Source organism: Leptonychotes weddellii, chromosome 9 (genome assembly GCF_054177405.1).
Source record: "Leptonychotes weddellii isolate Sample4059 chromosome 9, ASM5417740v2, whole genome shotgun sequence".
NCBI lineage: Eukaryota > Metazoa > Chordata > Mammalia > Carnivora > Phocidae > Leptonychotes > Leptonychotes weddellii.
The window spans coordinates 69,216,647-69,232,503 of NC_138377.1; the positions used below are offsets into that span (position 1 = coordinate 69,216,647).

The window sequence follows — 15,857 nt, forward strand, 5'->3', positions numbered from 1 at the left end:
TCTTATTACTCTCAATCTGGGTTTAAATCTGTTACCATTGAAACCCAGGATTCTCATACTATGCTTATTCCATAAAATCAAATCCCCATTTCTATGGACAGTGAGGCAACTTTCTCACTGTCCCCTTTATTTTATACATTAATTTGTTTGTCTCATTCCATAAGATAAAAGCTTCATGAAGGAAATGATTTTTGGATGTTTAGTTCACTACTGCATCCCTAGTGCTAGGCATATAGATGTAAGCACTCAATAAATATGTGTTAAATAAATGAGCAGCATTCCACTTTTCTTTTATAAGAAATCACCAAACTGAAACTTTATAAAAACATCAGAAACTTTATTTTTAAAACAACAATGATAATAACAATAACAAGCTGCATACAAGTGCTTAACAGCTAAATAAATAGTAGGACAAAATATATAGTCAAATACAATTTGAAAGCAGAGAAGAAAATCAATTGATTGGTTATTTTTATTATCCTCCTCTAAACTGATAGGTCCACCACAGATTTTGGATTAAAAAACACTTTTCCACTGTCCAGTTTGATCCTCTCGACACAGTGGTATTTTGTTACTACTACTGAAATCCATATATTAGGGACAAAAATGAGTCAAGTAGCTCTCTAAATTTGAGTGAATTGGATGCTTGATTTATTACTCTGCTCCAATGACCATTTGCAGCAGCAGTGACTTAGTACCCAAGGCCAAAATCTCTCTGAATCTCAAGTTATATCATTGAGGTTTGTAGAATTAGGATTTAAAGCTTGTGAAATGCTTTGCTCCCTCTTACCAAATCATTTTTCTGTTCTTTAGCTTGAAGACAAAGGTGGGGGAGAAGATGGGGTAGAAAAGCTGTACTGAACGCGAATGTTGGTGAGTAAAAGTCATCATTCATCTTCCTTCTTCCTTTGTCCCTTCTGTAAGGAAATATTTCTGAAGTGGCATAAAGACAATGGCAGTGTATCTCTCTGGACAGGATCTTTGAGTTTATACATGTTGCTATGAGTGGTGAGAGCAAATTCCCATGCATAACAAACTCAAGAGGCCTGCCATCTGAATGCTTCTGGTCCTCTTTTTTTTATATATATATCTATATATATCTATATATCTATATAGATATATATATATAAATCTATGGAAAGTTTTAAAGGGCCCTAGTATATATCTTTCTACCTAGACTACAAAAGTGTTGTAGAATAACATTTAAATATTTGTTTAGCACTGGAACTCACTACACCATCTCCACCTCCTGTAGTTAATTTTCTTAATCAAATATTTTTAAATTTACATGTATATGCTCAGTATAAGAAGTCACAAATTACAGATATGTAAGTATTAAGCTTTTCTGTTTTTCTTCTTCAGGCCCCTTGTCCCCAAGATAGCCAATATTATCACTCTGGTTATTATGTGCCCACCCTTACCATCCTCATTCAAATATAAATGAATATATAAGCTCCTTGACTCCATCAATATTGTTCAGAAAAATAGGATCATATCCTACACCTCACTCTAGACAGACTAGATATCTGTCACTGTAATCATGATGCTGGGAATAATGACTACCTGTAATAACTTTCATTTGAACTTAGAAATAAAATTACTCTGTAGTTTGTTGTCACTTATAGTGAATTCCATGAGGGGCTAACAGTTTTTTAAACAGCGTAAGTGCTCATAGATATTTGTTAGATTGAAGCAAAAAATAAAAGCACAGAGATAGTTTAACACTATAAAGTTTTTCAAGATATTTGATGGTATTTCTGAAATAAAGCAAAATAAAATGAAAAGAGCCAAGAATGGGCTATGAGACTATCATTTTAAAAGCTACAACTTCTAGGAATGGGGGCTTTTACAATCATGCAAAACATATAATTGTCTCATGAGATTATTTCAACAAAAATCAAAATTAAGTACTAAGCAATAGTAGGCCATTAATAAAATTGGGGCTATATTTCTGTGAACCTGTTTCTTTAAAAATGCAGTGGCTTTGTCAACAATTAATTTGAAATACTATTTCCCATAAAGCTGTTTGGAAAATCTAAAACAACTATATAAGAAAGAAAAAGCTTGTGAATTGTGAAAAGTAAAAGTCTTGATTCTTCTGTTAAAGGTTATGCATTTTAATATGATCTTTTGCCTGATTTATGTAAAGCTTTGTATTTTTCATTTTCTCAAGCCTGTCACTGCAGTGATGTATGGTACATTTTAGCATCAAGTTTGCCATAAGCAATAAAGTCAAGGCCCCAAAGAAATTTTAATATATTTCCCCATTTTTAACCTGGAGCTTTCCATTATTCAGTTATTTTGTTTGGAATCCTCTGTTTAGTTGACATAAGTTTTATACTCACATAAATTACTTTACAATTTTGACTTAAAGATAAAATTTAAATATTAATTATTAGATAAGTAAGTTTATGGGTCATTATATGTAAAGTGAAAATCTTAGTGATAACTTAAATTTTACACTAACAACCTGTCTAAAGGTTGTATTTTATATTCTAGTTTGCTTTAAGAGTATTTTTCTCTAACACCAAGATGAAAGAAAAATGAACGAGAAAGTGACTTTCATTAAATGGTATGCAACATGAAAAGGAAGGATATGTCTATAAAATTCTGTAAGAAGAAAAAATGAAGTAAGAAAATAACAATCAATTATAAATTCAAAAATCTTATTCCAGAACTAAGAGCTGTTACAGTGAGTACAAAAATGAAAAAAGGAACAGTCTTCAAGAAATTTACAACCTACTGGAAATAAGTCCTTAAACATTATAAAGCTGATTATTTGTCACAAGAAAGGAAGAAACAAAGTGTTAGGACAGTTCATCTGATGTGGCTAAATGTATGAGTATTTGAGTTCAAGCTTGCATCATGGGCAGGTTGTAAACAGTTAAAGGAAATGAAGAAAGGAAGACAGATAAGATAGAATAAACAAAGGCAAGTGAGGAGAGAAGAAGAAGGCACAGTAAGGTAGTATCTATCCAATGGTTCTGTACTACTGGAGCAAAGGATACATGTAGGGGGTTCCTGAGAGCAAGTCTGAGAAAGGATGTTATGGTACCATGTTATACAATCTTCAATTAATGGCTAAACATCTTGTTTATTTAGAAAACAATGTAGCTGTATTATGGATTTTTGTGCAGAGACACAAAAATCAATATGGCAGTGGAACAGAATATGGGGATAATGAAAGCAGGAGTTCACTTAAAGAGGCTGTATGTTGTCCAAGAGTTTGGGCAAGATATGACTTTAACCAGAGAGATGGGCATGGAGATGGAATGGTGTAAAGCATATATTAGAGAATTAACATGTAAAGAATTAGATAACCAACTGACTGTCATGGTAAAGGAGAGACAGCTGTAATAGATGATGCCAATATTCTCTTCCTGAGTTACTAGGGGGAAAACAGTTGTGTTAAAGAACAAAAACAGGCAGAAAGTAAACTTGGAGGGGAAAATGAGTTCAAGGCTTGTACACAATGAACTTGATACATATTGGCAGTGATGCCCCGCAGCCAGTCAGAAATAAGGATCTAGAGATAAGGAGAAAGCGTAGATATTAGCAGAAAAACCAGAAAGAGAGTGACTTTAGAATCATCTGCATAGAGCTGAAATGTAGATTGTGGGAGAAGACAAAATCCCAGAGACAGAAAATGTGGAAAATGAAAAAAATGGAACCTTAAAAAGAACTTGGGGTTATATACATTTGTTGAAGGTAAGAAGCAGAGAAACTACTGAAGGACATAGAAGAAATCTTGAGTGAGTAGAAGTCAGAATGGTACAGAGACATATAACCATTAAAAGGGAATTTTTCAAGGAGACGGTGACCAATATTATCAAGGAAAAGGATTAACTAAAGATTATGAAGATTGAGAAAAGACCAACAGCAGTTCATCAAAGTAACTGAAGTCAGGCTAGATTGCAAATGTGTTATAGAATGAATTGAAATTAAAGGAATTTAGGGAACAGATACAGATTTTCAGAGTGATATTCACAGTACTACATTCTACATCTCACTATTATTTGGTGTGGAATGTTAATTAATTTACTATGAATTTGAAATAGCAATGTGATTTTGATAAAACATGTGAAAAGGATCTGTATTTTTGTCCTCTAGCATTTATTTATCTTTCTTTTGGAAACCATACTTTGTTCTCCCTCTAGAGCATACCCTTCTCTATTACCTGAGTGAGGTCTGGAGTAAAGATGGTGACTTAGCCCAACCTTTGCCCAAGCCATTGGGATGCAATGGTATTTCTGGGAAAGAAACTCTGTTTCCCTCTGGTTCCACACTAAGAATGTCATATCAAAGCTTGTCATTTGCAAAAAACAAAAAAGGCCTAAAGGAGGCAACATTTAACATAAGTTATAATAATGAAGACAAGTAAAATGTCTCAGCAAAACTAACGAAAGAAATCACAGAACTAAATAAATAAATTGAGAGATACTCCATGATCATGGGTAGAAAGACAATATTGTCAAGATGTCTGTTTTTTCTAATTTGGTCTACAGCTTCAATGCAATCCCAATCAAAATGTCAGCAAGTTACAAACTGATTCTAATATTTATATGGAAAGATTTAGAATAGTCTGAAGACAGAATAGTCAACAAAATATTGAAGGAAAAGAACAGTCAGAAGGCTGACATTACTGACTTCAAGACAACTATAACGCTATAGTAATTAAGACATTGTGGTATTGATAAAAGCATAGACAAATAGAGCAATAGAACAGAATAGAGAGTCCCAGAAACAGATCCACACAAATATCGTTAGCTAATCTTTGGCAAAGGAGCAATGCAAATAATGGGGAAAAGATAGTCTTTTCAACAAATGGTGCCAGAACAGCTATAATTCCACATACAAAAAAATGAATCCAGACACAGTCCTTATACTTCTTTATAAAAATTAACTCAAAATGGAACAGAGACCCAAATGTAAAATGTAAAACTATAAAACTCCTAGAAGATAACATAAAAGAAAATCTAGATGACCTTTGGTTTGATGATGACTTTTAGATACAATATCAAGGGCATGATACATGAAAGAAATAATTAATAATTCATTAAAATTAAAACTTCTGCTCTATAAAGGACAGTGCCAAGAGAATGAGAAGACAGCTACAGACTGGTAGAAAGACATAGCTGATAAAGAACTATCCAAAATATACAACAAGCTCTTAAAACTCAATAATAAGAAAACAAACAACTCAATTAAAAAATGAGCAAAGATCTGAACAGACACTTCACAAAAGAAGACATAGGAATGGGCAAATAAGCATATGAAAAGATGTTCCACATCAAATGCATTCAGGAAAATTCAAATTTAAAACAAGATAACACTGCACACCTATTAGAATGGCACAAGTCCAAAGTATTGACAATACTGAATGCTGATGAAGATGTAGAGCAACAGGAATTCTCATTCATTGCTGGTGGGAATATAAAAATGTACAGCCACACTGGAGGACAGTTTGGTGGTTTCTTACAAAACTAAACATAGTCTTAACCATATGATCTGGCAATCACATTCCTTGGTATTTACCCAAGGGAGTTGAGGACAAAATCCTGCACATGGATATTTATAGCAGCTTTACTTATAATTGCCAAAACTTAGAAGCAACCAAGATGTTCTTTGGTAGGTGAATGAGAAATAAACTGTGGTACATCCAGACAATGGAATATTACTCAACACTTAAAACTCATGAAAAGACATGGAAGAAGTTAAATGCATATTTCTAGGTGAAAAAAGCCAGTGTGAAAAGGCTACACATTGTATGACTGCAATTATATGACATTCTGGAAAAGGTAAAACTATAGAGATCAAAACAAGATCAGTGGTTACCAGGGGTAAGAGGGAAAGAAAGGATGAATAGGCAGAGCACTGAGGATTTCTAGGGCAGTGAAACTATTTTGTATGATGCCATAATGGTGGATATATGTCACTATACATTTGCTCAAACCCACAGAATGTGCAATATTAAGAGTAAGCCATAATGTAAACTATGTACTTTGAGTGATAAAGATGTGTCAATGTGGGTTCATCGACTGTAATAAATGCACCACTCTGGCGCCAGATGTTGACAGTGGGGAAGGCTGTGCATGTGTGAGGGCTGGGGGCATATGGGAACTCTCTGTTCCTTCTGCTCAATTTTTCTGTGAATCCAAAATTGCTGTAAAAAATTAAGTCTATTCAAAATAAAGTTGTCTAAGGTCAGCACAGATAATACCAAAAAAATTTTTTATAAGTTGGCTATTGTAGATAATGCTGCTATAAACATGGAGGTGCATGTATCCCATTGAATTAGTATTTCTGTATTCTTTGGGTAAATACCCAGTAGTGAGATTGCTGGATTGTAGGGTAGTTCTATTTTTAACTTTCTGGGGAACCTCCACCTGTTTTCTAGAGTGGCTGCACCAGTTTGCATTCCCACCAACATTGCAAGACAGTTCCCCTTTCTCCACATCCTTGCCAATATCTGCTGCTTCTTGTGTGATTTCAGTCATTCTGACAGGTATGAGGTGATATCTCATTGTAGTTTGGACTTGCATTTCCCTGATGATGAGTGATGTTGAGCATTTATTCATGTGTCTGTTGGCCATCTGTATGTCTTCTTTGGAGAAACGTCTGTCCATGTCTTCTGCCCATTTTTTAACTGCACTGTTTTTTGGGTGTTGAATTTTATAAGTTCTTTATATATTTCAGATACTAACCCTTTATCAGATATGTCATTTGCAAATATCTTCTCCCATTCCTTAGGTTGCCTTTTAGTTTTGTTGATTGCTCCTTTTGTTGTGTAGAAGCTTTTTATTTTGATGAAGTCCCAGTAGTTTATTTTTGCTCTTGTTTCCCTTGCCTTAGGAGCTTTTATCTAGAAAGAAGCTGCTACGGCCGATGTCAAAGAGGTTACTGCCTGTGTTCTCATCTAGGATTTCTGTGGTTTCAGGTCCCACATTTAGGTCTTTAGTCCATTTTGAATTTATTTTTGTATATGGTGTAAAAACGTGGTCCAGTTTCATTCGTTTGCATGTGGCTGTCTAATATTATTTGTTGAAAAGACCTTTTTCCACTGGATATAAAAATTGTATTTTTCATTGTTATAAAATAATCAGTAAGATTTAATGATATTCTTCCTGATTGCCCAATACTGTTGATAAAATGAATACTATATCGAAACAAAAATGACAAGTCATGTCAGTAACATCCAGTAGAATAAACTTGATTGGCTAAGTAAAGTGACTGCATTTTCATTCTCATTTTCAAATGCTCTGCATCATTATATAATTGGCAGAGAGGAGAGCAGGAAAGAGAGAAGGAGTAAAATAAAACAATGGGATGAAAGCAAATAAATGTTACAGAAATGACAGTTGGAGAGGAAGTAAAAGGGGAAAAAAGGGCACTTACCATGTACAGTCATGGATAGGACATGGTAACTAAAGTCAGAGAAAGTGAACCCTGAGGAAGTCACCAATAATAACGAATGAGGCTTTCACATTTCCCCAATTAATCAATGTTTCTATTAACTTCTTCTGATGAAGATATATATTTCTTTATATAACAAAAAAATGCAGAGAAAGAGCTGGATATAATAGCTGAGAAAATGCTATGTAGTTTTTTTCATATAGAAATGGTAGCTTAGTAAAAAATGTCCAAAAATGTTCTTCAAGAATTATGTATATAATTAGATGTTCTGTAGTTGTCAGGCACTGGGGACACCTAAAAAAAAAAAAAAAAAAAAAAAGAAGTAGAAGAAGAAGGAAAATGCACCATATTTATTCAGTGTCAGTGAATATTCCACCTTAAAGAAATAACATTCTTTTCTTTAAGAGGGCAAAATGGCCTGTGAAAACAAATGAAATACTAAAACAACAAGGTGAACAATGAGCTATTTAGGTAAAGCTGAACATACAATGGCTGATATGTCTAAACAAAAATTCAGTGGTTTTTACTTTGTGTGTGTGCACATGGCAGCAATAGTAGCAGAGACCTAGAAAGTAAGAGGTTCCTTTCACTGGATATGAAGGATGTTTGAATAGTACAGCTTTATTTTCTTGAGGATTACCAGCTTTTTGGGAAAAGGTCACCAATAATCATCTTCTAGCTTAATTCAGTGATCTACTTTCAATCCTGTCCATTCTAATTTTTCTAGATTGGAAACTCTTTTGTCCTGATTTCTGGAGTTGCCATTCTTTTCCTTCCTTTGCCAATCTTCATTAAACCTCTTGATTCTTCAGATTCCCTATCATTCATATATATATATATAAAACTTGGGTGTGCCTCAAGACTTGGTGATAGAACACCAAAGATGCGGAAAACTTCTAATCCTTTATATTTAAAGTAGCAGACTTTTAAAAAAATTTTATTTAATTCTAGTTAGTTAACATACAGTGCAATATTCATTTCAGGAGTAGAATTCAGTGATTCATCACTTACATACAACACCCAGTAAGGAGCAGACCCTTTAATCAAAGGGTCTAATCCAGATCTTTACCTATTCCACAAGACATCCTTAAATTGACATTCTGCTGTATCTTGACAATCAATGTATTTAAAATAAAACTCTTTATCACACTTTTGTTTCACTTTCCATCTTTCACTTGTACTTCTGTTCTCTTTCATATTTTTGGAAAAGCTCTTATTTCTTCTTTTCCTCCACTCTTAAACTTTGTATAATGAAGCTCCAATTCATTCCTAAACCTTTCCCCTCATGCTTATGTACAATAAACTAATTCTTTTTTTTTTTTTTTAAAGATTTTATTTATTTATTTGACAGAGAGAGACACAGTGAGAGAAGGAACACAAGCAGGGGGAGTGGGAGAGGGAGAAGCAGGCCTCCCGCTGAGCAGGGAGCCCGATGTGGGACTCGATCCCAGGACTCCGGGATCATGACCTGAGCCGAAGGCAGACGCTTAACGACTGAGCCACCCAGGCGCCCCTAAACTAATTCTTTTTCTACTAGGTGATTTAATATTTGGTTATATACTGTCCTGTCTTCTCATTGCTTAATGTATATATGATTCCCTTTTTAACTGAATTGCAAACTCTTCAGAAACGTAATTTCGTAGGCATCATATAGAGTTCTCAAAACCATAAATATTTGCAAAATTCTTAGTTACTGACTGAGGATCTGGGAAAAAAATCACTAATGATAAAATGACCTTTTTTTTTTTTTTTTACCCTTTTATCTGTTGTTATAGAATTAAAGAAACAGAGCCAATGCATACATCCCAATTTTCTCTTGAAATCACTGTGAAAGTGAATCTTAGGTTTACTTGCCTTGTCCTCCAAGTGCAATTCCAAAAAGCGTAGATAAGCAACAGGTGCAAATGCATCAGCTGAATGTGTGACCACTTCTGATGAATCCCTAAAACACAAAAATTTTATAATGCATTTATTTACTACATAAGTTGTGGCAAATTGTTCTCTGCTAATGACTAGAAGAAACCAAAAATCCTCCTTTTGTATTTATTTCCACTGGTAAACAGTATGTAGTGATTAAAACCTATTTTTAATAATCTAATATTTAATTGGGAAAAGGATCAAGGATGCTAAATTTACAAGAAAAAGTAAAGAAGCTTTTGTCTTTGTAATGATACAGTTCAACTTTCAGGTTCACTCAAAGCTCTCTGAACAGTTTTGAGACTTAAAATTCCTATTCAATTTCATTTTCACAAATTTGCTTGGTAGGGGCTAACCATTAAACAATAGTGCTTTATCTTCATTATTCCTTCCATTTTCAAGAGGTAATTCATTCAGTGTTTCACACAAAATCTCAATTATCCTTCACAAAAGCAGTACTGGTGACGGTTTTAAGCTCTAGGTGAACTCTTCACACTGCAATATCATTGCTATTAAAATTGATTGTCTGACATAGTAATTACCACATTCAGGTGAAATGGTCTGAACTGCTTGCCGGCACCATATGGATACATGTAAATTAACTCTACTTTTATCAAAGATACCCTGTAAAGCACATATGAATAACTAAGATTATGTGTGAAGTTCTAATAACTAATTATTTTTTATTGTTGTTTATTAAGAAAGCAATAGTGTTTTGCATTTCAACTGAAATTTTAAAAATAGAATTTCCCTATGTCTCTTTAATGCCTTGGGAACTAGTTCCATTGTTTATATTAATACATTGCTAGCATTTCAACCTTTGTAGGATAGCAAATTGTTACTTTATTTGACTTTGCCACTAATGTAAGATATTTTTGAGTCAACTTTTGTAATGTAAAGTTATTTAGTGGCAATAAAAGGAACCTCAAAATACTTGGCTCCAAAATATTAAATTTTCATGGGCAAAATCTGTTTACTTTTCCCTTTGAAAGATCAGAGATAGAGAAAAAAATGTTTGATGATTAAAAAAGTCAACTACCATTCATGAACCTTTAATATCAAATATGCCTCTTGTTAATGCTTAGGAAAAAATAACATTAAAAAGGGCTCCTGTGACATTACAAGGAAAGCAACTTATGTTATAAAAGAAACAGAATTATTAAAGAGTCAGGATCCTGACAGAAAGATATAACTTGCCTTCACAGGCTACATCAACCAAAAGATGTCTCCACTATAACGAGGAGGAAGAGAAAGAGAAAGTAGAGAGGCCGGCTTGCTTTCTTCCATCTTCCCCTCTGGCTTGTTAGCCCTAGTCTTGTTTTTTCTACTTACTCCAAAATTGTTTGCTCTGGTTGTATCTTGGCTCATCAATCAGATTCAAATTCAAATTCCTATGTACAATCTAACTCTTACATTAAATTTCCATCTCCCTGCTCCTGATCTCAGCCTTAGAAACTGACCCTGAGTCTTAATTATGCCTAATCTAGGCATCTTGGTTTTGATATCCTTGACAATGGAGTGCACCAAAACTATTATTAACATGGAACCAATGCTATGTCAGTAGAAAGGGTTTCAGGCCCTCCCTTTTCATGCCAGTTATCTGCATTAGAAACAGAAGGTTGAGAGCAAATAGCTCATTTAACTAATGTAATTACTACATTCAGAATAAAGATGGTTATCCAGAAAAAAAATACAGAATATTCTAAGCACTAAATAGAGAAGAATATGATTTTTATGGATTCTATTAAACCCATAATCTCTAATTGACTAACATCATTTCATTCACTTATACAAAGCCAGACAACTGGAAGAGACCAGATCTCAAATGAACAGTTTTTACTTTCAAACAGAATAATGCCCTATTGCTTTTCTTTTCCCTTTCAGAAACTCAAATGAAACTCAAGTTTCAAGGATTTTTGGTTTCTGTCTGCTTCATGGATTTCTCTGAAACCTAGAGTAGGATCTGTTGGAAATCCTCAGAGTGACCCAGAAAATTAGGACCAATTGTGTCACAGCAAAAATGCTTTCCAGTTGGCTACTCTCCTCCCCTTTCCCTGTTAATGCAAGTAGTCTGGGCACTACCTCTTATTCAACCAAGGTTTTTCTGTAGCCAAGGAGGTTAGCCCATGTTCCCTTTCACTGCTGCATTAGGCTTAGCCTTAGACACAATTTCAAAAGGACAGCTAAGTCAGGCCAGGCTCCCAAGGTGTGAGGTCAGGCCCTATCCCCTCACTTCAAAACAAAAAACCTGATATTATCTCTTGAGACAGCCATGGTCTTTGTTCCTACCTCTCCTCTAAGAAGACAACTGTATACAGATATTCCCTGTGGACTCACACTTATCCTCATAGACATCTCCAGTATCATTTCTGTGAAGCCTTCCTTGACATTGTCACAGACATTGACATTTCTGTGCTTTCATAATGTGTTCACAGCCTTTTCATTGCACATCCACTACATTATAATTAGGTGTTTGTATGCTTGTCTTTCTTCTTAGAAAGGGACCAACTTTTGATCACCTTTGTCTGACTCTCCCCTACCCCACCCCTCCTGGCTCAGTACAGAGAACATTGTCTGGTACTCATCAAACATTTGTTGAATAAATGACTGTAGTTGAAATTTTGTTAAGTATTTTCACATTACACACTAACTGTTGAACTCTCATAAACCCACACTGATTTTTTAATTACCTATCTTCTCATGCATACACACTTTCCCATATGTGTACACTGCATGTATACATGTACATATATACATGCACACACACCAATGTACCATATGCCATCTCTAGCATAATAAAGATAACATTTAATAGGTCTAAAAATTTAAATATAAAATATAAATATAAAATATAAAATAGGAAAATAGTTCATAAATTTAAATAAATCCCAGGTGATACAGGATAGATGTCAGAAGGTAGATAAGTACTTGATTCATCCCCACTGCTAAATACCACATTGTGATGCCCTGTGCTGAATTATTCCTTGAGTGGGTAGAAAACAGGAGTAGGTGGGAAAAATGAGTACAAAGTGTTATAACCATAGAATTTAGTCCTTCTTTCCTTCCTTCCTTCCTTCCTTCCTTCCTTCCTTCCTTCCATCCATCCATCCCATGTGTAGCAACTTTACCTTAGTAGTATAGCAATATTAATAACTCAAATGGAAAGATGGGGATGTATCAAATACTGACATTTTAAAAATATGTTCATTAATAGAAGAAAATCACTTTCATTAATACAACATCAAGAATTCAGTTCTTATGTCTGAAAAACATACATATGTATTTTAAAGTAAGAAGTAGTAAGAAAGTAGGCTCTTTGAAGACCTACAATTGTCCCACAATTATTCTCCTTTCATAAAGGCTAAACTATAATTCTTTTCCTCAAGGCCTTTCAGAAAAAAACCCTTCACTTCCTGATCTAAAAACTCTATCCAGAAGTGAGTAATCACATACTAACTGACATGAAAAGTGAATTTTAAAATGCTCTAGTTAGAAAATTTTTAAATTACTTCCAGACAAAGACTGCTACATCAGTCTTTCCTACAAGATTTAAAAAATGTTAATTGGGGCAAAATGTATCTTATAATAAGCTTCCAGAACCACCCCAATTTCTCTAAATTACTTCATTATAGAAAAAGGATTCAATCTGTGTTTTTGAAAAAAAAAAAAAAAAAGCCCTAATGATAATCAAGTCATTTTGCAAGTAAACATTTATTTTTTTCCCCCCTAGAGGTGATCTTCTCTTTTTCATCAAAAAAAAATTTGAATCAGACATGTGAAACGGGATTCCTAATCATGAATTAGTTTTATGCCAATTGTGGCAGACCATAGAGCAGGAGAAATTTTAATTTGTCCAAAGAATGAATTCAAAGTTACAAGATCCAGTATTATTAATGGTCAATTGTTAATAAATAGTTACAAGAACTAAACTTACTTTTAACTGAATTTGCAATGTACATTCACTCACAGTATCACATTTAGTGATTAGGTAGGTATGATATGAACATTTTCTATTTTAAAGAGGAGTTAAGATTTTATATATAATAGGTGACATGCTTTTTCCACTAAACTAGGATATGTCCCAACCTATAACCTCCAATTATAACCTAAAAAGGAACACATACAAGTAAGTGACAATGGGATAAGTAAAAACAAGTAAATAATAAATGACAAATTAATTCAACAATATTTAACAAACACTTATTAGTGACAACTATGTGTTTTAAAAGAGTTCGAGAACGAGAACAAGCACTAGAGGGGATGGCAGCAAAAGCCTTTAAAAATGGAAGGATTTTTACAGCATAGGAAATATAGCCAGTGGAACTACAGTAGTAGCGCTGTATGGTCAAAGATGGTAGCCACCCTTGTGGGCAGAGCATAACCTACAGACTTGTCAAATTGCTATGTTGTATACCTGAAAGTAATGTAATGTAACGCTGTGTGTCAACTATATTTCAATTAAAAAGAAAAGGAAAAAAAAGGAAGGATTTAGTAAAGGAGAAAAATGGGAAGGCAAGCTAGAGAAAAGGCATCAAGTAAGAAAGTTATGAAGATAAGGTGAGGCATAGCCTATGAAGAAAAAAGCAGAGAATATGCTTAAGCATCAGAATTAGATGAGTGATGAGCTGATAAATGAGTAGGAATGAAAAGACAGTGCTTCCACTGTGTTCTCAAGATACACACCTGAATGTTAGCACTTATGTAATTGATTTGCCTGTCTCTCCTGTTACAGGAACAACTTCTACAGAGCAGAACAGTAGCTTGCAGAGTTCCACCCACATAATTCACCTCAATAAATGACTGTTCAACTGAACCGAACAGCTCATTTCAGCACTAACATACCTCCCCCGACATCCCTCTCTATAATAGCATGACTAAATTCTCTCATGCCATTGTCTCGGCCAGGCTCAGGTTGCCTTGCCTACAAATGATATCCACAAAAATTTCAGTTTTTTGGGGGGAAAAGATGGCGGAGGAATAGGGGACCCTATTCCAACCAGACCCCAGAGTTGAGCTGGATATCTACCAGACCACTCTGAACACCCACAAAATCAGCCTGAGATGTAAGAAGATAGATCTGGATCTCCACAAACAGAGTATCGCAGGCAGTTGGTTTTGAGGTAGGAAGCGGGGAGCCGTGATTCTGCAGGCAGATATTGGAGGATAAACGGAAGGGGGAGGGAGCCGAGCCATGGGGATCCTACACCTCTGGTGAGCGACAGCCTCCCGCGCTGGTGACCGGGCACAGACTCGCAGACCGGAAGTGGTGGGGAAAGGACTTTAGGGCAGCCCCCCGGAAGGAAACTGGAGCCGCGGGGCTGCGCTTGTGAACTGGGGGAGGCTGGTGGTTGGGAAGCACAAAGGGCAGAGACGTGCCCCCGTTCCCTGACCTGGAGGTGAGGACTGGGGATACTGCAGTTTATAGCAGCACAGACAGAAACAGAGATAGTGTGGTCTGGAGAGCTCACTGAAGAACAGACTGCGATCTCTCTGCTCTGAGGCAGAGGGTTGGAAATGGTCTCTTCTGCTCTGACTCTCTGAAGAGATGTGGAAAGCCGCCAGGGAAAGCCGCCAGAGAACAAAAACCCCCAAAAACCGGTTTTCACTGAGCCCATTCCCTGCCACAGGGGGCAGGGCAACTCTGCCCAAACAGGGTTGCCTGAGTAACAGCGCGGCAGGCCCCACCCCCAGAAGACAGGCTGGGAAAACAAGTGGCCAGCAACCCTAAGGTCCCTAGAAAACAGGTGCATCTTGCTTGAGTTGTGGTCAATAATTTGGACTCTATACATTCCCTCAACCACCCCTTAATAGAATGACTAGGAGGAGGAACCCCCAAAATAGGAAAGACTCAGAGGTTATGACTATGACACAGATTTACAAATGGATTCAGATATAACCAAGATGTCAGAGATGGAATTCAGGCTAGCAATTGTGAAGACAATAGCTAGAATGGAAAAATCAATTAATGGCAACATAGAGTCTCTAAGGGCAGAATGAAAGCTGAATTGGCAGAACTTAAAAATGCTATCAATGAGATCTAATCTAATCTAGATATTCTAACAGCTAGGGTAAGTGAGGCAGAAGAACAAATTAGTGACCTAGAAGACCAATTAACAGATAAAAAGGGAAAAGAGGAGGCCAGGGAAAAACAACTCAGAATCCATGAAAACAGAATCAGAGAAATAAGTGACACCATGAAATGTTCCAGTGTCAGAATTACTGGAATCCCTGAGGGGGTGGAGAGAGAGAGAGGACTAGAAGATATATTTGAGCAAATCATAGCTGAGAACTTCTCTAATCTGGGGAATGAAACAAACATTCATGTCCTAGAGGCAGAGAGGACCCCTCCCAAGATCAAGGAAAACAGGCCAACACCCCGGCATGTAATAGTAAAACTTGCAAATCTTAGAACCAAGGAAACCATCTTTTTTTTTAAAAAAAGATTTTATTTATTTATTTGACAGAGAGAAAGAAAGCGAGAGAGGGAACACAAGCAGGGGGAGTGGGAAAGGGAGAAGCAGACTTCC

The 15,857-nt window shown here is 35.6% G+C and overlaps 1 protein-coding gene across 1 annotated transcript in view; it reads right to left on the reverse strand.

Annotated features, from left to right (window-relative positions):
* Positions 1-628: 628 nt before the first annotated feature.
* The window catches only part of DPH6 (diphthamine biosynthesis 6), a 165,054-nt gene continuing 149,825 nt past the window's right edge, over positions 629-15,857 (reverse strand). Inside the window, exons 9-10 of the mRNA XM_081830847.1 lie at positions 9,268-9,355; positions 629-7,707 (exon numbers count right to left, since the gene is read on the reverse strand). Of these exons, the coding sequence (XP_081686973.1) occupies positions 7,654-7,707; positions 9,268-9,355 (142 nt within the window). The 3' untranslated portion in view covers positions 629-7,653. The remainder of the gene's footprint in view (positions 7,708-9,267; positions 9,356-15,857) is intronic.